Genomic DNA, 21,762 nt, shown 5'->3' on the forward strand with positions numbered 1-21,762 from the left:
TACCAGAAAGTAAAACTTCACCAATTAAACATAGCGGAGCAAGATCCTGTTCCAATAAGTAAAAACATAAAATTAAGTTAAAATCCTTTACTCTTAGCGTGTTAAGTGAGCTCTAATCTTATTTAACTAAGTCAGATAAGCTGAATCAATGGAAAAAAACACCTTGGGGGAGGCTTTCACTGGATAAAAAGTGTAACACAGTTGCAAGTGCTACTTACTATCACCTTTTTTTTTTTTTTTTTTTTTTTTGGCGGGTTCGCGGGCCTCTCACTGTTGTGGCCTCTCCCGTTGCGGAGCACAGGCTCCGGACGCGCAGGCTCAGCGGCCATGGCTCACAGGCCCAGCCGCTCCACGGTATGTGGGATCCTCCCGGACCGGGGCACGAATCCGTGTCCCCTGCATCGGCAGGCGGACTCTCAACCACTGCGCCACCAGGGAAGCCCACTATCACCTTTTAATGCAAATTTTGCACTGCAGTATCCCAGATCCCCACAGACCAGGCTGGCGATGACAGGTTCATCTGTCATCTTCAAAGAGAGGTGATTCCTTCTCCCCAATCCATGGTGTTTGCGCTCCCGAATAATGTATCCATAGATCAGGAAATATCCCGAGGGCCTGTCCTGCCCGCTCTGCTTGGTGCTGTAGAGACACGGAGGGCAGGAGGGAGATGGGGAGGGGCAGAGGGCAGGGCTCGTGGTCTAGCAGGGCAGAGGACCCAATGGACCCAGGCACTCTTGCAGGATGAGAAGTGCCAAATGCACAGAGAGGTCCAGACACGTGCTGTGGGTGCAGAAGAGGAGCGACTATTCCTGGCTGAAGGCAAAGCAGCCCACCACCTAGCCCCCTGGCAAAGCCCATCTCCCTAACACTCTGCAGTGTTGCTCGCCACCCAGGTCAAGCCACTCCTGAATGTGGCTCGGCAAGAGGAGGAGATGAAGGCCAAGGAGGAGGAGCTGAGGAACGCCACGGCCAAGACGCAGGAGCTGCTAGACAAGATCAAGGATCTGGAGGAGAAGATGGCCACGCTCAGCCAGGAGAAGAATGACCTCACCATCCAGCTGCAGGCAGTATGTGGGGCCCTGGGGGCGGCGGCAGGAGCTGGGGGCCTTGGCAAGAGTCAGACCCACAGAAGGAAGGGAGAGTGGCCTTCTAAGAAGCTGTGTCCTTCCAGACGCTGGGGAATTCCCAGCCTTCTCTTTCTTTCATTACCATGTCATCCTGGACCCAACTACCAAAAAGTCTCCATCAAATTCCTGTTCGCCCACAGCAGCAGGCTGAGCACACACACATACAGTACATGCTGGACCTGGGGGATCGTCCAGACATGGGGGCCACGAGATGGTGGGAGGAGCACCTCTGGGGTGAGCCTGGCTCCCTGGGGACCTAGGGAACTTGCCCTCTTTTCTCTGCTTCCTTTTCCTCGCCCATCAAGTGCAAACACAGAGGGGAGAACATATGACCTAGTTTCTGTGGGGAGCCTGACTCCCAATACGATGAGCAGGTTCACTGCCGTGACCCTTCTGGTTTACAAGGGTCCTTCCTTCTCTGATTCGAGCTTCACAACCACCTCATAAGACGCCCGATTTTCATGTGTATCTTCAGGGTAGGAAACTCCACTTGACCGACCTTTAGAGATTTGATCAAGGTTGCAAGCCGGTCAGTAGAAGACCCACAACTGGGAGGGGTCCAGTCCCATCTTGGTCATTCCTGCTCTGTCACAGCCATGTCTCCTCAGCCGAGAGAGTGTCAGCCACTTGCATTAGCTATCCATTTTCCCCAAGCTGTCTCTGACATCTTTTCTCCCATCCTTTCCACCCCCCCGAGAAGTTGCTCAGGCTAGGACCCTCGTTTTATGTTTGGGGAGGCTGAGGCCGAGCGTGACTACAAGGATAAAAGAATCTTCCGTTTATAGAAGTGCCACATGCGCTCCATCCCTTTATGCCTCACGATGATCATTTCCCTTATTTTGCAGAGAATTGAATTTCAGTAATTTATGCCACGAACCGAAAGTCATCTAGCTGGTCTGGTCTTCTGACTCCATGGCCAGTTGTTGTCTTACACCACTGACCCCATCTCAGGGAGACCCCAGTGGACACGCCGCTTGTCCCTCCTCTGCCACTTACTGCCTGTGTGACTTTTGACAACTCCGCCCCCTCTGCATATCGGTTCCCTCATCTCTGAACCCTAGCTTATAGATGACACCTGTCTGCCTTGCTTCTCAGTGTTGTTATAAGGAGAAACCAGGGACGGGAAATGGGTTTGTTAACACGGAAGTGCTAAATCAATGCTGGGAGTTATTTGGGTGGACATGCCCCTCCACGTTGGCGGATGCAAGCACAGGCCCACATGGGATCAGTGGATGAGATGGCAGAGCCTGAACGGACAGAGGCGTCCTGCCTGAGTGGCCCGGGCTTCTCCTAGGCCACTGCTAACGCCTTAAGGTGAATCTGATCACCTGGGATCTCGTTAAAAAGCAGATTCAGATGAACAGGTCACAGGTGGGGCCTGAGATTTTGCATTCTAACCGGCTCACAGGCGATGCTGCTGCTGCTGGTCTGGGGACCACACTCCTGGACGAGCCTTCGTCACCAAGAAGCTCAGAGATAGCCAGTCCCTGTCCAGCCCCCAGGACACGTTTGTTGGGGGCCCATCAGCCTGAGGCCTATCCATCAGCACGTTCCCCTGCAGGTGCCCGGCCCCTGCCCTTGACCAATACTCTCTTTCTTCCACCAGGAACAAGAGAACCTGATAGATGCGGAGGAGCGCCTGACCCAGATGATGAAGACCAAGATGGAGCTGGAGAGCCAGATCTCTGACATGCGGGAGAGGCTGGAGGAGGAGGAGGGCACATCGGCCTCGCTGAGCGCCACCAAGCGCAAGCTGGAGGGAGAGCTCAGTGACCTCAAGCGGGACCTGGAGGGCCTGGAGACCACGCTGGCCAAGATGGAGAAGGAGAAGCAGGTGGGGAGGCCCCTGGGCCAGACCCTGCTCCTCCCAGGGCCAGGGAACCCCCAGCCCGCTGCCCTGCAGGGGCCACACCCAGAGCCCATACAGCTATGCTGCCCGGGACCCGAGCCACCAGCCATATGCAGCTATTTTAACTTAATTCAGTACAATTTCAAATGTCGTTCCTCGGTCAACCTGGCTGCATGTGGAGGGCTCAGTAGCCGCTCGCAGCAAGTGCTACGATGTCGGATAGAGCAGACGGAGCACATGTCCATTGTTTGGACAGAGCAGCTGACTCAGGGGGCTGAGAGCTGTTCCCCTCGTGGGGACGCCCAGGCCTGGCTGGTTCTCCTCGTGCCTGGGATTCCTGGGCGTCTGCCTGGCCTTCTGCCCACTCAGCCTCAGCATCCCTGGGGCCCCTCACAGAACATCCTTCTGCAGCACCATGTCCACCCCTCCCCCTTCCCAGAGGAAGCAACCATATTGTAAGGTGGGGTCACCTTTAGCTGTTGGATTTCTGCCCAAAGAAGCAGCTGCTGCCCTTCCAAGTGGCTCCCTGACTCCTGGTACCGTCTGGCTCGCCCTTGGTCCCAGGCCCCCTTCCTATCTCACAGTGGGTGGGGTCCCCGAGCAGGGGGAGGTGGATGCTGCCTAAGCCGGGGCACCTGCAGCTTTGATGTGCACTCGAACCACAGGGACCTCAATAAGACGCAGGCTCTGGGCCAGCAGGTCCTGCGGGGCCCAGGGGCTATATTTCCAACACAGTCCCCAACGAAGGCACGGCTGCCGTCCAAGGACCAGGCTCTGAGTAGCCAAGGCCTGACGGTGTTCTCTCTGCCCCCTCACCCCCAAGATTCTGACGTGGTTGGCTGGGCTGTGCCCTGGGCATCGGTATCTCTTAGGCTCCCAGGTGGCTCTGGGGAACAGCCAAGCTGAGAACCCTCTCTCGGGGCAAGTACTCTCCTCCCCTTCTCCCCCTGAGGGTGTTCCCAGCCTTAAAGTCCAGCTTCTCCCCTGCCGCCCCATCTCCAGGCCCTGGATCACAAGGTCCGCACCCTGACTGGGGACCTCTCGCTTCGAGAAGACTCTATCGCCAAGCTCCAGAAGGAGAAGAGGGCCCTGGAGGAGCTGCACCAGGTAGGCACCAGCCACTTCTCCTCTTGGCGAAGCAAATGGAGCTCGGAGACAGGAGACCCTCATTCGAATCCCGGCTTTGCCGCCCATCAGCTGGGGCCCTTGGGGAAGTCACAGTATCTCCCTACATCACAATGCCCTCATCAGTGAAGTGGACACAGTCACTTGCTACCTTCCTTCCAGGTTTGTTAAGTGGGGTGAACATATCATTTATCACCCAAACTAGGACAGGTTTCAGAGTGAAAGGGGACAGCAGGCATGTGTCAGAATGGTCCAGGCACACTGGGAGGGATGCTCCCAGAGTCATAAGGATGAAGTGGGCGTATGGAAGTGCCCTGTGAGCTCTAAAGCACCAGGGAACCCTGATTCGTTGCGGCAACAACAGGCATGAGTTCCTGAGGTCATGGGGAGCCCACCCGACTGTTTCAGTTGCTCCTGAGTGTGGAGCCAACTCTGACCACCCAACAGTGCTGACCATGGCGTGGAGCACCTCCTGGCCTAGACACAGGTGCCGGGAGCAAATTGAAGCCCAGAACTAGACAGTGGACCCTCATCCCTGTGTTTGCTGACATCATGAATCTACAATATGTCCCCCGAGCACATTTCTCTGTCGTCTCTGGAAACACCTCCCCTTAGACTGTGACTCTCCATCGTATCAAACCCAGAACCCCCTGTTATAGCAAATATGCTCAGTTCTCATTATTCGGGGTAGCGATGTTCTATAGAGTCATTGAATTAGCAAATACTGAACCTTTGCTCTCGGGGAAATACAGGGTTATCTTCCTGTGAGCCTCTAGTCACAGCGTTTTCGTCAACCCATCAATACATCATACATATGATGGTGATCAATACATTATCTTGTTTTATGTGTGTTTCTGTTGAAAAACATCTTATTTAGTACATATTGTTTTTTTGGGTTTTCTTGTTTTGTTTTTCTTGCGGTACGCGGGCCTCTCACTGCTGTGGCCTCTCCCGTTGCGGAGCATAGGCTTCGGATGCGCAGGCTCAGTGGCCATGGCTCACGGGCCCAGCCACTCTGCGGCATGTGGGATCTTCCCGGAATGGAGCACGAACCTGTGTCCCCTGTATCGGCAGGCAGACTCTCAACCACTGCGCCACCAGGGAAGCCCCAGTACATATTGTTGATACCTTGACATTGAACTCACAGTCAACAGCCCCTGTATCTCAGGCCTGAATGAAGCTCATCCAACACATAGATTTTCTCTGCAAGGCACATCACAGCCTTCTTGCGTCAGGAATGCCAGACAGCACTGCAGAACTGTGCTTCGTGCCATTGTAAGCAGTGAAATCACCAACAAAGAGCACTGACATGTAGAAAACGTGGCACTACATAGACTGGGAAAAGCACACGTGTTTGCAGTCTGAGACGAACCAAGGAGACGGAGCATCATTTATCCGACCTCAGCTGGGAACATGCCCCGCTTCGCATGTCCACGAATGACCACGAAAGCACCATGAGTATTGATTTGGGGATTACAAATAAATTTTAGCGAGTAGGTAAACCGGCAAATAGATAATTCACGGATAATGAAGATCAACTGTATTTTGGAACGCCCTCTTACTATCCTGAATTGAAAATTATAATAATGTAACTAATATATAACTTCAGAAAAATCAAGAGAGTGCCCTTCCATATAAAAGGAGAAATGAATGAAAGTAATTTGTAATAAATAATGGGGCTGTCAAAGTGTAAAAGCTCAGGCAGATCTAGGAGGGCTGCCTGCCCAAGCCCGTCTTTGACAGCTGTAGACGGGCACCCGAGGGCGTGTTGGTGACTCAGGTAGCCAAGTGCGGTTGCTACCAGTGATGCAATTTTACAAAACAGTGAATAATTCTCAGGGAGATTTTAACAACAAGAAGTAAATCTTCTCTTAGTTTCCATGGTAGATCATTCTTTAAAATTGTAGTGTATACTAAATGAAAAAAATGTTGAGTTATGTGCGAAGAGGTACTAGGTTCTAGGTTCAGAAAAGTATAAATAGTTGTTTACTTACGTGAATGGCTGAATGGGACAGCAAGTGTGTGAAATGCAGAATTATTCTTCATGGCACCCATTATCCAGAGCAAGGCCAGATGTCCAGCGTCCCTGGAAGCACCCACAAAGTACCAGTGAGGCCCCCAATCATTGTGACAACCAGAAGCACCGCACCCCCCAAATTTCCTATATGCCTCGTGGAGAACCAGAGCCCCCCAAAGACCCCTAGGGGCCCACCTGTGGCTGACGGGTGATCAGTGTACCGTGGCCTCACCCACCACCCAGGAGCAGGTGCTCTGTAACTGATCACTGACATCATCAACTCAGCTCGGAAGTGATGACAGAGAACCAGATCTGTTCAGCTGCTCCCGCCTGCCTCACAGGACACACACGTGTATCTTTCCTTCCAGAAAACCCTTGATGACCTGCAAGCCGAGGAGGACAAGGTGAACCATCTGACCAAGAACAACAGCAAGCTTAGCACCCAGATCCATGAGGTAATGCCCCGTCGTTGGGTCTGATTCTATAGCTCGACGGTCAGGTCTGTCCCAGGTCACAGGGACCTCAGATACATTTTGGGAAACTGGGAAGTGAGGCCCTTTCTGATGCCACAGCTAAGGAACCAGGCCCAGTCTGGTTCTTTATTGCATTCTGGCCTCAGACAACCCTCCCCCCACACACACACCCTACTTTCTTTTGTATTTTTTGTCTCCGCAGCTGGAGGATAACTGGGAACAGGAAAAGAAAATCCGGGCGGAAGTGGAAAAAGCTCGCCGGAAAGCTGAGAGTGACTTGAAGATGACCATTGACAATCTCAATGAGATGGAGCGGTCCAAGCTAGATCTCGAGGAGGTGGTGAAAAAGTACGCAGTCTTTCATTTTGCCGGTAGCAGTGTTAGCAATATCTAGCACTTCCTGGATGGCACCCGGTGGCAGGCACTCTGCTGAGGGCTTCATGTGTATCAGTGCATGTCCCCTGAACCTGCTCTGTACCAGACACTGTGCTCAGCTCGGAGGATTAGGGAGGGAGGAGCAGGTGCTTCCCTGTTCTCAGGGAGTTCCCAGCCTCACACAGGGCCTGCTGGGCGCTGGGAAGGACACAGGTACTAAGCAATGCACCCACCCCAGAGGTCAGGGAGTCTTTGCAGAAACCTGAAAATTGGGCTCTCAAAGATCACAAAGAGTTGAGGGGATATGTTAGCAATATCACCCTGGTAATAACATGGAGCACATGTGGGGTGGAGAAAGCAGGAAGACAACTACTGCAATCGTCCAAGCATAAACCGGAACTGAGTAAGAGGCTGAAGGGATGGTGATAAGGAGGCAGGTAAGGAAAGCTTTTAGGGGGCAGAATTTGGACAATGCATCTTTTAAAAAAATATTTAATTAATTAATTAATTAATTATATGGTTGCACCGGGTCTTAGTTGTGACAGGTGGGCTCCTTAGTTGTGGCACATGGTCTCCTTAGTTGTGGTATGCAAACTCTTAGTTGCAGCATGCATGTGGGATCTAGTTCCCCCAGCAGGGATCAAACCCAGGCCGCCTGCATTGGAAGCACAGAGTCTCATCCACTGTGCCACCAGGGAAGTCCCCTGGACAACGCATCTTTGAAGTACATTCTGCTGGGGCAATTCTAAAGTACCACAGGCTGCCACGAGGGCGTGCACAGCTAAATCTGCATCTCAGCACATTTCTTGGGAGGCACACCCAGAAGGTGCGGGTGACCCTGCCCATCCTCCCCACCTGCTTGGTCTCTGGCATCTTACCTCTCACACGTGGCTCTTGACACGTGGAACTCACATCAGGAGACAGCCTTTTGCAGAAAGATTTTGGAGGAACGTTTTCCCTAAAAAGGCCAAGCACCTGTGTGATTCTGGAGCCCCTAGACTGTAAGCTGCACCAGAGCAGTGGCTTCTGTCCGTTTTGTTCACTGATGTGTCCCTGGAACCCCAGACAATGTCTGGCACCAGGAGGGACTCAATAAATTGAAGGCGAATTAATAAATGCACAAGTGAATGAATGAGTGAGTGAAAAACCAGTGGAGCAAATCCTGGGGCTCTGCAGGGCGACTCATCTGTAGGGTGAGAAGGCCAGGGGTCAGGGCTGAGTGGGTCTCAGCAGGGTCAAGGTCTCCCCTGGCAGCCCCAGCTCCATTCCCGTGCCAGCTTGCTGGTCTAGCCTCAGAGCTTTTCCTCAGGAGGTCAAACCTTCTCTTGCAGGAGAGATATGGAAATCAATTCTGTCAACTCTAAATATGAGGATGAGCAGTCTCTGAATTCCACGCTGCAGCGGAAACTAAAGGAACACCAGGTCTGTCTGTGCGGGATGGAGGAGACCCAGATCCTCTTTTGAAATGCACTGGCCTGCACCTTTGCTCACATCAGCTGATCTGCTGCTGCCACAGAGTCCTCAGAGACTGACTGATGTCCACCTCATGCTGGGATAAATTCCAAGTCCCCACAGTGGCCACAGTGCCCTCCACAATAGCCCCTGCTCCCTCCCTGGCTTGTCACCCACCATTCCGTTCAGCCCCTCTGGCCCCTTGCGGGGTCTCACACACCCCAGCCTCCCTCCTGCCTCAGGACCATTGCACACACTCTCTGTGGCCCACTTCCCTCTGCTTTTGACAGCGTCCCCCATACACTTAGCTGCCTTCCATCATTTTCATTCTAAAAGGCCAGTGGGTGGGTCTCTAACTTCACCCAGGAGAGAGAAATGCCCCGCTCTGTCTGCCTTTTTGCCTGCTAGGCCCGAATCGAGGAGCTGGAGGAAGAGCTGGAGGCTGAGAGGGCAATGAGAGCCAAGGTAAGTGAGATGCGTCTACGCTTCCTCCCTCCTTTCCTGAGGCAAAGGACCCAGTGAAGCCACAATCCAACAACGAGCAGAAACTCCTGTTGAGAAACCAGTAGGGAGGAGGATGGGGTTCCGGTTGGAAAAGACTTGTTGTTTCTTGAGCACCTACTGTGTGCCAGGCACTGTGCTACACGTGCCCATTAATGACAACGTAAGAGGCACAGATGCTCTTTGTTGTGCGGTCCAAGGAGAGTGGGCAGTGTTAGCCTGGGGACTGGAAGACTGCATTCAACAGGCTGAGGCGGGGAGGAGTTTCTAGGCAAAGGGAACCAAATAGCACTTATGTGCACAGGTACAAAGGTGTGAAAGGAAGAGCCAGGAGTGGAGGAAGGCTTGAGGGCAGGGATCCTGTAGGGAGATGGATCGTAACACACCTAACTCCAGCTTCAGCCCAGCTGGGCTGGGTGGCAGGATGGGCACTAAGGCCCCCCCAGTGCAGGGAAAAGGACAGACAGCATCCTCTGCTGAGTGTGGGGGGGTGACGGGCAGAGTGCAGAGCTCCCCAAGCACAGGCCCCTGGCCTCACAGACGCCACGTGGTGATCACAATCCTTACCAGAGAAACAGGGGTTCTTGGACGGCCAAGGTCAGTGTCATCCCATCTCCCCCCAGGTGGAGAAACAACGCAGTGACCTGTCCCGAGACCTCGAAGACCTCAGTGACAGGCTGGAAGAGGCTGGGGGAGCCACATCTGCTCAGGTACCATCCTCGGGGTGTCCAGGAACCCCAATTCCTGCCTGCCTGCCTGCATGGAGAAACAAATGCTGGACGATGAGCAGGGGGATAAGGACCAGTTAGTTCCTGCCGAATTCCTGGGGCTCCCTTGAGGAGAAACCAATCAATGATAAAGGATAGGCAAGAGGGGGCTGGTTCAGTCCACTTTCTTCTGGGGCTCCTCGGTTCAGTGGATGCAGGTGGGATTTGGACTGAATGCCCCAGGGAGGCCAGCACCGGCCAGCCCGCAAGCCCTTCTTCTGCTCCGCCCCAGATCGAGCAGAACCGCAAGCGGGAGGCCGAGCTGCTGAAGCTGCGGCGGGAGCTGGAGGAGGCGGCCCTGCAGAGCGAGGCAGCGGCCTCCACACTGCGCAAGAAGCACACAGACTCCATGGCCGAGCTGACCGAGCACGTGGAGAACCTGCAGAGGGTCAAGTCCAAGCTGGAGAAGGACAAGCAGGTCATGAAGGCCGAGATCGACGACCTCAACGCCAGCGTGGAGACCATACAGAAGTCCAAGGTGAGGGGGGACACCCCGCAGAGCCTTCACGAATAATATCCCCCGAGTCCCCCGACAGGCCCGAGGTCCATTCTAGATGCTGTGAAGGGAACCAAGATGGACCCGTCACAGACCCCACTGGCTGTGTGTATAACCTCGGCCAAGGTGCACAACCTAACCGTGCCTCGGTTTCCCCATCTGTAAAATGGGGAATAATGATAATCCCCACCTCATAGTGCTGTTGTTAGGGCTACGACAGTTCCTGGCACGTAAGAAAAGCTCAATACATGTGAGCTATTAGGATCATCAAGACATTAGTATGACTATATCCTCCAGGAGTTGGAGACTTAGTAGGAGAAACAATCATCGCCACAATGAAAAAGTGATATGTAGCAAGAAAGAAAATTAAGTACAATTAAAGTAAAATTAAGCCAGTCAACATGCATTTATCCAGCCCCTGCCACAGGAAGAGTCTTCTTGTGACACAAGGGAAGTGGCGGGTGGTGCTCCAAAGGTGAGCAGGGATGATGCTTTGGGGGTCCAGGTCCCAGCCAACTAGTGTCTCCAAACTTCAGACACTCACGAGGCATCTTCATAGTTCCTGTTTTATCTGCAGACGCCTGCTCTAATGCTGGTGTTTTTCCTTAAATTAACTGGCTCCCGGCATTTTCCTATCGAGTGAGGTCAGCAGGGGCCCGGAAGTGAGGGGCTGTGTGCCAACCCAAAGGCTCTGGGCTTACGTTAATAGAAAATGGTGAGCCGCTGGAGGTTTCTGAGACAGGGATGTTCTAGAAGGATGAGGTAGGTGGCCTGGGAGGCTGCACTAGGGCAGCGCAGCTGGGAAGCAAGGAGGGCCTGGCCTGGTCCTCCCCATTTCCCCACTGGGTTCGTTCTCCCTGAGCAGATGAATGCCGAGGCCCACGTTCGAAAGCTGGAAGATAACTTATCAGAGGCCAATGCCAAGGTGGCTGAGCTGGAGCGGAACCAGGCGGAAATCAACGCCATCAGGACCCGCCTCCAAGGTGAGCTCTCCCCTCCCCACAGCTTCCTAAGGAACAGTGCATGGAAAGGAGTGGGGATCCTCAAGGAAACTGAAAGAGTACCTGGGTGCCCTCCCAGAGCTTCCTTGACCTTGGAAAATCCACATCCCACATCCCCTGTGACTAGACGAGAAGATTTTCTTCCTCCCACTGAGTGCTCCAAGTAACATCTTTACAGTGTAAAACAGGGAACACTGTCCAAAACGTTTTCCTATCAGTTCTCTCAGCCACCCCGTGAGGTCAGCAGGAGGAGCAGCAATACCAACAAAACACAATTTTCAAACATTTTCAAACATGACCTGCCTACTCACGTAAAGCGAACACGTGTCACTAATGAGGGAACCAGAAAAATGGGAGAACTGCCTTTGAAAAGCACCTGAGGGGGCCGAGATTTACACAGCCAGTCGGGAAAGGAATGTTTCAGTAACTCTGCTGAGTTAGATGCAAAACCGGTTCATGTCCTATGCGGCAATAATACTGCAACCTCTAGGTTTGATTTGGGGTTTTTTCTACCAGAAGAAATTCTCTGCATCTCTAGGTCAAAAATAATTTGCAACTCATCAATATGCAAGTTAACATCTGACTTCGCAGAGTCCGGGCTCTAAAGAGGGGTCAGCAGTTAAGTCAAGCAAAGATGCATTTCTTTCGAGAAGTTAACGCTCCTGAGGCGCACCAGTTAGACAACACTCTCGTTTGACACCAGAGAACCTCCTTTGGCCTTACTTTCCACATTCTGAATACTTTTTAAAATCAATATCCCCATTTGATGGATAAGAAGAGTGAAACTCAGTGAGGTGAAGTGACTTGCCCATGGTCACAAAACCAAAGATACAGGGCAGAACTGGGAACCCTTGCTGGTTCTCTGGCTCATGCACCTTCTCCTGGCCTCTGGCTCCGGAGAGCAGTCTACAAATGACAGGAGTGTAGGTTCTGGGACCGTGACAAATGCATTTTTTTTCAAAGTAAACACTCTCCGCCCGACTGTTTTCTCCAAACTTCTTTGCTGTATCTCCTGCCAGGGGCTTCGCTATCTGAAGCCGCTTATCCCATGCAAATCACCTGGATGGTGGCGACCCTTGAGCACTTGCTCCCCTCCTGGGCCCACTAGATTTGGGCAGCTGATGTGGTGGACGCCCTGCTCCCCATTCCAGCTCAGCTGGCCAAGCCACTATACTGATGGGCACTTTGGGAGCAAGGCTTAGGATCTGGCAGGGGAGCTAGTTCTTCACCCAACGCTTCTCCCGTTCCCTTCTCGCCCAGCTGAAAACAGTGAACTGAGCCGGGAATATGAAGAATCCCAGAGCCGGCTTAATCAGATCCTGAGGATAAAGACGTCCCTGACGTCACAGGTGGACGATTACAAGAGGCAGCTGGATGAAGAGTCCAAGGTTGGTTTGGGGGTGAGGTAGGGGGTGACAGAGCTGCCTCCTTGAAGAAAGTCATATGTTATGAAGATGTAGAAGGAACATGAAAAATATTTGATTCCACTGCAAGTAAAAGAGTTAACAACAAAACCAGAGTACACTATATGTGCAACTAAATGAAATTAACGGAATTACGTATCCTTGTGGATAGTAATTGGAAGAAATCAAGGAAAGTTAAACCCTGGTGGTTTGGGTTGTAGACTCCTGTGTCTCCCCGACCGCCCCCCGCCCTGCCTTTACCCCGCTGTACTGTTGATCCAACGTCGTGTATCTCTAAGTGATGGCCCTGGGTGCCACAGAGGCTGGGGGGCCCTGACAGGCTGGTCTGGTCACCGCAGTCCCGCAGCACGGCCGTGGTGAGTCTTGCCAACACCAAGCACGACCTGGACCTGCTGAAGGAGCAGCTGGAGGAGGAGCAGGGAGGCAAGTCGGAGCTGCAGCGCCTTGTGTCCAAACTCAACACTGAGGTGACCACCTGGAGGACCAAGTATGAGACGGACGGCATCCAGAGGACCGAGGAGCTGGAGGAGACCAAGTGAGCGTCACCCTGCGCCAGAAGGGCCGGGGAGGCCAGCGGGTTGGCGGGTGGGTGCAAGGTGGGGGTCTGAGCACCACAGCCACAGCTGACGCCAGGGCCACACCCAGGAGAGGGCAGTTCAGGGGCTCCTCTTAAAGGGGGGAACGAGTGTCAGGACAGGGAGCCCACTTCGTGCCCTCACCAGGTCACGCACTGCATGCCCCACTGCTTTCAGCTTCCCTCTTCAAGGGCTCTCTTACCTACATCTTCTGCCCAGAAATGCTCAGGCTCCCTGCAGGGAAGTCAGGATGGTGGGGGGGCGGGATCTGCCTCCAGGCAGGGCTTCTCTGCCTCTGAAGTGCTCAGAAAGCTTCCATGGGCCTGGTGGGACTGGGGTGAGGCCCCTCGGTGATGCTGAGAGGACACGGGCCACACTCCGTGGCAGAGGTCCCCCCTCGGCCAGTTCCCCAGCTCTGTGGCGAATGCCCTCAAGTCCTTTGAGCTTTCTTCCTTCACAAACTAGAGACACAAACGCTCTGCTTGACGGGCCTGAGGAAACAAGAGTGGACACATGAACGTGGCTCAGAGCTGCCCTCTTGCACAAGAGGCTGGCGTGGGTGCCCGTGGGCCAGGGCACCCAGGGAAGGCCTGCGTGTGAGCCCCTGGTGCCAGGCAGGGAGGGAACCCCAGCCTGCCACTGGTGCCTTCCATCCACTGGAATTTGTGGTGACAGCATAAGCGCAGTGCCTTCCAGCTGACATCAATCTTTATCTGGCACTCTTTATTCGCTGAGCCTACACCTGCCTTCCTGCAGCTCCACCTCCTGCCCTCCAGCCCTTTTCTAATATTTTCTATTGAGAGTTACGGGGGCTGCCTGGTCCCACCCCAGGCTCTCACTCCGAGCTAAACCTCCATTTCAAACCCTCCCCTCTCTCTGCCTGGAACCTCTTCCCCAGACACCCACAGGGTCCTGGCCTTTGCACATGTGTCCCCTCCCTGCTTTATTTTCCCATAGTGCTTATGTCACTTTGTTGTGTTTTCTGTCCCCCCTCTAGAACAGAAGTTTTTTTTTATATAATTAATTATTTGTTTATTTATTTTAGGCTGGGTTTATTTATTTTAGGCTGGGTTCAGTCTTCATTGCGGTGGCTTCTCTTGTTGACGAGCACAGGCTCAGTAGTAGCAGCACATGGACTTAGTTGCTCCACGGCATGTGGGATCTTCCTAGACCAGGGCTCGAACCCATGTCCCCTGAGTTGGCAGGCGGATTCTTAACCACTGCGCCACCAGGGAAGCCCCTAGAACAGAAGTTTTGAGGGCAGGGATCTTAGTCTGTTTTATTCACTGAGGTTTCCCTAATGCCTAGAATAGGACTTGGCACTGAGTAGAAACAATGAATATTTGTGGAATGGATGACTGGACACTGGTTGCTCTGTGCCAAACACCCCTGTTTTTATCTGCATCTTTTCCATTGTGACACCAGAGCTCAGCGCCATGCTGGGCTCCCCTGCCCGTGGGTGCCTATGTTTCCTTGATGGCCTCTCTTGCTCTCATCCACAGGAGAAAACTGGCCGCCAGGCTCCAGGAGGCAGAAGAGACGGCTGAAGCCGCCCAGGCCCGAGCCGCCTCCCTCGAGAAAAACAAACAGAGACTCCAGGCAGAAGTTGAGGACCTCACCATCGACTTGGAGAAGGTCAGAGGGCCAAATGCTCCAAGGCTGACCATTTGCTGGGTCCAACAGCCCACGGGAAGCTGGATGAGACTGTCACATGTTGGGTTAGCAAGAAGGAACAGGTGGCCCAAGAGGGTGGAGAACAGGGTTTGCAGTCAGGCCCACTGTTCACTGCTTGAACATGTGTCAACACGCTCATGACTCTGAGATCTTAACTCAACCAGCCACTATTTAAATAGGTCCGTGACAAGGATAAAACTCAGTCCCGGGAAGTCCAGGAACCTATTGCCCCTGTTCCCCTTCCTCTTCTGCAAACCATGTTCCACACACTTTGTGTGGCTAAATATTCCCGTTTGCATCCCTAGTTCAGACTGATTCGCCAGTCTTTAGCAAAATTAAATAAGATTTCCACTGGCACACACCAACCCAGTCTTGGTCCAGATAAGGTCATAGCCATGTGAGAGGCTTTGGGGGGAAAAAGTCCTAAAACCCCAAGGTTTTTGCTCCCTCCAAATTAAGAAGTTAAGCAGAAAAAAAAAAGAAGAAGAAATTAACAACGTCTAACATTGTGCAGCAGCAAATACACAGTTGCGGGGAGTTATGAAAAAGATGGAAGGACTGTGAGAATGGTATCTAAGAATAATGAGCTTTGATGCACAAGAAAAATAATACCCACCCATCTCTGGGTTGGGCAATGATATATATTAGTATGTCATAGAGAAATACGTTATGGGGAGTTAGGTGAACGTCATAAATCTAGGAAGGCTGTTGTGGCCCAGATCCCTCCTTTTACACCTGAGGAAACCCTCACCTGGGAAGACAAGGTGGGCGGCCCAAGGTCACATGTCTAGTAGTAGATGTTTTGGAACCGAAACATAATTATTTCTGGACTCCCTATTCTGTGCTTGTGCCACAAATGTTGAATTCTATCCCCATTCGAAGAAGTCTGGGGTCACCAGAGTTACTGGAGAGGTAGAGGGAAGGAAGGAGGGGGCAGAAGGAGGGGAAAGGCACAGGAAAGGCAGACCCCTGACACCATCCCCTCCTTACCCCAGGCCAACGCCGCGGCTGCAGCCCTGGACAAGAAGCAGCGAGTCTTTGACAAGATGCTGGCTGAGTGGCAGCAGAAGTGCGAGGAGCTGCAGGTGGAGGTGGACACCTCCCAGAAGGAGTGCCGCATGTACATGACCGAGAGCTTCAAGATCAAGACCGTCTACGAGGAGTGCCTGGAGCACCTAGAGTCGGTGAAGAAGGAGAACAAGACCCTGCAGGGTGAGTCTGGGGGCAGGTGGACGGGCCTGCAGGGACGAGGACACAGCCGGACCCCCCCACCTCCTGTCATGGGTCTGAGCACCCAGCGCATAGTAGGTGCACAATCAGTGTTTGCTGACTGGCTGGCAAGCACTTGGTCAAAGCATGTGGGCATTCAGCAGTATAACTTCAGGCAGGTGAGTTACCTAGTTCTTCTGTGCCTCATCTGTAAAATGGGGAAATAATACTGCCTTCGGTGTAAGGCTGTTGCGATAATGAAATAAGATAAAAATGTCTTAAGTCTTCGCTCAGTAGAGTAGCTAGTCAAATAAGGGCTCAGGAGATTTTAGATATTGAGCCCTTCCATCTACCGTATGTAAATAATATGTGTATGCATATGTGTTTCTTACATATAGGAGTCTCAGGCTGGAATTTCATTCTGTTGGATATTGCTTGAAAAGTGTTGGTTATCTAATCTTGCCACATGAAATTTGTATTATTTGTTTCTGTGGTTTTCCTAAACACAAACTCAGTGTTCAAGAGATGTCACTTTTTTCCGTTTTTGAAGAACTGTTTTGGGGTCCCTGTTCTGCTGAGCAGCAGAAATGAAAACTCAGCCAATGCAGGGTTTCCTCAATCTGGGCTGCCCCACCCTGCTTCCTCCCCAGGGTTGTATTTGAGTCCTGGCGGGGGCGGGGGGGTTGATGTAGCATCACTGCAACGGAGGGTAGAAAAAGATGGTCCTTGATTGTCCCCAAAGCTGCCCAAGGTCCTATGAGTCACTCCCAGAGGAGCTCTCTGCTTACAGGAGATAATCTTGAGAGTCAACTGTTTGAGGCCTCTGCTTTCTTAATTTCAGAAGTGTAAGTACTGAAGGACTTGGGCATAAAGTAAATACAAGTTAAAGATTGGGGAGGAAGAGCTGAACCAGATATAGGTTGACTGGACTAGGAGAGGAAGGAAAAGAGGAGGGGGGGGTTGTGATCAGGTGCTGCTGAGGGTCCCTGCCTACCACCCCCTATCAGCTCCTGGTGCAGGTGAGAAAAGATAGAGGAATAATTGTGTCACATGCCATTACCCCGGGAAGCCGATAGTCCTCATGTTTCTTGTTAACAAAATATTCTTCTTGTTAACAAGAATATTGCTTCTTGTTAACAAGAATATTCCTTTCTCAGAGGAGATAAAGGAACTGATTGATCAGCTGGGTGAGGGAGGACGGAGTATACATGAGCTGCAGAAAATGAAGAAAAAATTGGAGATTGAGAAGGAAGAACTCCAGGTGGCCCTGGAGGAAGCTGAGTCTTCCCTGGAGGTAACCATGTGGTCATCACATTGGGGGCTGGACCTTGGCCAGGGACCACACACCTGCTGGGCCAGGAAGACTGATGTTTACATTCCTGGCAGGTTGAAGAGAGCAAGGTGATTCGAATTCAGCTGGAACTGGCTCAGGTGAAAGCTGATATTGACCGGAGAATCCACGAGAAAGAAGAGGAATTTGAAGCTACAAGGTATGAGGCTGATGGGACAGGAGACTGAGTCTAGGTAGCATGATGGAGCAGAGTCCAGAAACCTGGGTCTCTGCCACATACCAGTCGTGTGTGAGCTTGGGCAATTTAGGTGAGCCTCTCTGAACCTGTTTCCTCATCTGTGAAATGGTAATAATGATGGTACCTCATACTAATATGGCACTCTCTGGTGTGCACTTAGAAATATAGTACTTTAGTGATTCATCACAAAACCCCATGAGATAATAACCCAATTCAAAAATGGGTAGTGAAGTAAATCAGAAGGAGAAAGACAAATACCACATGATATCACTTACATGTGGAATCTGAAATATACAAATGAACTTATTTACAAAACAGAAATAGACTCAGAGACATAGATAACAGACTTGTGGTTGCCAAGGGGGAGGGGAGGTGGGGGAGAGATGGATTGAGAGTTTGATATTAGCAGATGCAAACATACAGAATGGATAAACAAGGTCCTATTGTATAGCACAGGGAACTATAGTCAATATCCTGTAATAAACCATAATGGAAAAGAACATGAAAAAGAATGTATATATATGTATTACTGAATCACCTTCCTGTACAGCAGAATTAACACAACACTGTAAATCAACTGTACTTCAATAAAATATTTTTTTTTAAAAAAATGGGTAAAGGACTCAAATAGACATTTCTCCAAAGAAGATATACAAATGGCCAACGAGTACATGGAAAGATGCTCAGTATCGTTAGTCATTAGGGAAATACAAATCAAAACTACAAGATACCACCTCTCTTCCATTAGGATAGCTACTATCCAAAAAACAGAAAATAACAAGTGTTGGCAAGGATGTGGAGAAACTGGAACCCTTGTACACTGTTGGTGGGAATGTAATATAATGGTACAGCTGCTGTGGAAAACAGTATGGAGATTCCTCAAATTTTTAAAAATAGAATTACCATATGATCCAGCAATTCCACTTCTGAGTATATACCCAGAAGAATTAAAATCAGGGTCTCAAAGAGATATCTGTGCACCCAAGTTCATTGCAGCATTATTCATAATAGCAAAAATGGGGAAGCAACCAAAATGCCCAGTGATGAATGGATACACAAAATGTGGTCCATCCATACAGTGGAATATTATTCAGCCTTAAAAAGGAAGGAGATTCTGACACATGCTATAACATGAATGAAACTTGAGGACATTATGCTAAGTGAAATAAGCCAGTCACAAGAAGACAAGTACTGTATGATTCCATTTATATGAAGTACTTAGAGTACCCATTTGATTATAGCCATCCTGGTGGACGTGAATTGCATTTCCATGATGGCTAATGATGCTGAGCATCTTTTATGTGCTTATTGACCAGCTATATGTCTGATTTGGAGAAATGCCCATTCAAGTTCTTTCCCAAAAACTGGGTTATTTATCTTTTTATTGTTGATTTTAAGAGTTCTTTATTTATTCTGGATACTAGACTCTTATCAGATATATGATTTGCAAATATTTTCTCCCATTCTGTGGGTTGTCTTTTCACTTTATTGATAATATCCTTTGAAGCACAAAAGTCTTAAATTTTGATGAAGTCCAATTTATTTGTTTTTTCTTTGGTCACTTAACTGTTGCTTTGAAAAGAGAGATTCTGACCTGTATAGCCAAAGCTCACATTTTATAATGAAAACAAACAGCGGAGACCTTAGCATCTGGCCTTGAATTGACTCCATTGTGGACTAAAGGGTGATCTTTGGCGTGTTTTTCATCATGTTGGAGCCTCAGTTTCCTTGCCAGGCTGTTTTGCATATTAAATGAATTGAGATCACAAAGACACATGGTAAACATCGACCTTCCATTCCTTTTCCCAAAGCATGATGCTCCCCCACTTAAAGACTTTAAGAGGAGATACAGTTTAATCTCACAGCACGGTGGCCGTATCCACATTATTGCTGAGATTTCTTATCTAGAGAGGTTTAGCACATCCTGAAAAGTGGGCCCAGTACGCCAAGGCCTTCTCTGCTTGGACTTGCAGGAAGAACCACCAGAGGGCCATCGAATCCTTGCAGGCCAGCCTGGAGGCAGAGGCCAAGGGCCGGGCAGAGGCACTTCGGCTCAAGAAGAAGATGGAGACAGACCTGAATGAGATGGAAATCCAGCTGGACCACGCCAACAAGAACAACAGCGAACTTGTGAAGACGCTGAAAAGGCTGCAACAGCAAATCAAGGTAGCAATCTGGAAGCAGGAAGAACTAATCACAAAGCCAGCCATCCCCGAGCCTGCAGGCTCACTGGGAGCTAATGACATGCCTGTCCAGCCAGGATAAAGGCATGAGAGCGAGAACGTGGGGTGGCTGGCAGTCTAGGGAGCAGGAGACTTGGGGACTGTATAAATGAGAGACCCCAACTACCAAGATCCGTATCCTGGACCACTGGAAAGAGGGAAGGAGGGAATCAGGAATTTGGGCCTGTCTTGCTTTTTAAAATCATTTTTGACTTATTAGAAATGATTACAGACACAGAAAAATAAAGAACACAACAAACACCCATATACCGACCACTCATCTTAAATAGAGTTGAAGGCCAGCTTTATCACTTGCTGTCATCAGCCTGGTCTGTAGCACATGCATAGCTGGACCCACGCATTCAACATGTGTTTACTGGAGCCCCGCCCTGGCCAGGCACTGTATTAGGTGCTAGGGGTACAAGAATGGATAAAACAAACAAACTTCCCTGCAGACAAATAATAAGCAACAAATAAATAAAACTGTAGTATTAAAAATGGTGAGAGGGCTTCCCTGGTGGCGCAGTGGTTGAGAATCCGCCTGCCGATGCAGGGGACACGGGTTCGTGCCCCGGTCCGGGAAGATCCCACATGCCGCAGGGCAGATAGGCCCGTGAGCCATGGCCGCTAAGCCTGCGCGTCCAGAGCCTGTGCTCCACAATGGGAGAGGCCACAACAGTGAGAGGCCCGCATACAGCAAAAAAAAAAAAAAAATTGTGAGAAGTGCTATGGAGAAAGAACAAGAAAGACAGGAGAAGGGAGCCGGGAATTAGCCAGGGCAGGGTGTAATTGTCAAAGGTCACTGAGGAAGGCCTCCTTGAGAAGACCCTGCTGGAAACACCAGGTCCTCGTCATCAGGAAATCCTTGACCTCATGCTGATCAGGCTGGACAGATCCTCCAGACACCTGGGCCCTGCATCAACCAGACCCTGAACTCCCCAGGGCAGGGCTGCACTTTGCACTCTCTTCCCCTGTGGCCTGCACTCCCCACCTTCACCCCAGCTCCCCGCTGAGCCTGGTCCAGGAAGGTCATAGCACCCTCAGGCCTAGGCAACCCCTGGCCGTGGGAGAAGGGCTCAGGCCAGGGTCTCTCGTCCACCAGGACCTGCAGATCCAGATGGACGAAGATGCCCGGCAGCACGAGGAGCTGCGGGAACAGTACAACCTGCAGGAACGGCGCCTGAGCCTGCTGCAGACAGAGATGGACGAGGTGCGCTCGGCCCTGGAGGGCAGCGAGCGCTCCCGCAAGCTGCTGGAGCAGGAGGTGGTGGAGGTCACCGAGCGGCACAACGAGCTCAACGTCCAGGTGGGGGCAGCTACCGGCCATATGGACTCCCACTCGGGGCGCTGGGGTGAGGCCAGGGCGGCGCCCAAACCTCATGGGCTCCCCTCAAAGGCCCACTCGGTAGATCCTCAGAATGCACCTGCAGAGCTTTCTTTCTGTTGTGGTTAGAAAACAAAAAAACCCATAACATAAAACGTACCATCTTAACCATTTTTCAGTGCAGAGCTTTTCAAGACAGACTCCCACGACTCCCCCCTGGAGATTCTGATCCAGTGAGTCTGTAGTGGGACCCACGAGAATTTAACTTTTAGAAACTCCTCATGAAATTCTGATGATTTAGCCAATTTTAAGGACAACGTTACCACCCCCCATCCCCCCACCCCGCCCAGTGTACTGAAGATAGAACTTCAGAACTGGAAGGGATCTAGAATATTCCAAAGTCCGACATTCGTGGTACAAATGAAAAACTGTGGCCAAGAGTTGAGTGGCTCACCCATGGTCAACACCAGGGACCCCAGCGGTGATGCAGGTGCTTCCTGCCGCTCACAATGCAGTCCTTTACCAGCACGGCTTCATCCTTACTCACCATCTCATGCGAATTCACCGAAAGAAAAAAATGTACATGGGACATATAGGGATTACAACCCCACTTTAGAGATAA

At 51.1% G+C, this 21,762-nt stretch overlaps 1 protein-coding gene across 1 annotated transcript in view; it reads left to right on the plus strand.

The window, feature by feature from the left end:
* Nucleotides 1-21,762, plus strand: part of LOC136134470 (myosin-16) — a 52,837-nt gene that overhangs the window by 27,572 nt on the left and 3,503 nt on the right. Inside the window, exons 21-38 of the mRNA XM_065892055.1 lie at nucleotides 894-1,067; nucleotides 2,734-2,961; nucleotides 3,979-4,083; nucleotides 6,487-6,573; nucleotides 6,794-6,939; nucleotides 8,298-8,388; nucleotides 8,827-8,883; nucleotides 9,543-9,629; nucleotides 9,919-10,164; nucleotides 11,048-11,165; nucleotides 12,444-12,571; nucleotides 12,946-13,142; nucleotides 14,685-14,817; nucleotides 15,852-16,068; nucleotides 17,223-17,359; nucleotides 17,452-17,555; nucleotides 19,568-19,760; nucleotides 20,919-21,122. Of these exons, the coding sequence (XP_065748127.1) occupies nucleotides 894-1,067; nucleotides 2,734-2,961; nucleotides 3,979-4,083; nucleotides 6,487-6,573; nucleotides 6,794-6,939; nucleotides 8,298-8,388; nucleotides 8,827-8,883; nucleotides 9,543-9,629; nucleotides 9,919-10,164; nucleotides 11,048-11,165; nucleotides 12,444-12,571; nucleotides 12,946-13,142; nucleotides 14,685-14,817; nucleotides 15,852-16,068; nucleotides 17,223-17,359; nucleotides 17,452-17,555; nucleotides 19,568-19,760; nucleotides 20,919-21,122 (2,652 nt within the window). The remainder of the gene's footprint in view (nucleotides 1-893; nucleotides 1,068-2,733; nucleotides 2,962-3,978; nucleotides 4,084-6,486; nucleotides 6,574-6,793; nucleotides 6,940-8,297; nucleotides 8,389-8,826; nucleotides 8,884-9,542; nucleotides 9,630-9,918; nucleotides 10,165-11,047; nucleotides 11,166-12,443; nucleotides 12,572-12,945; nucleotides 13,143-14,684; nucleotides 14,818-15,851; nucleotides 16,069-17,222; nucleotides 17,360-17,451; nucleotides 17,556-19,567; nucleotides 19,761-20,918; nucleotides 21,123-21,762) is intronic.

This window comes from Phocoena phocoena, chromosome 15, assembly GCF_963924675.1.
Source record: "Phocoena phocoena chromosome 15, mPhoPho1.1, whole genome shotgun sequence".
In the NCBI taxonomy this organism is placed as follows: Eukaryota; Metazoa; Chordata; class Mammalia; order Artiodactyla; family Phocoenidae; genus Phocoena; species Phocoena phocoena.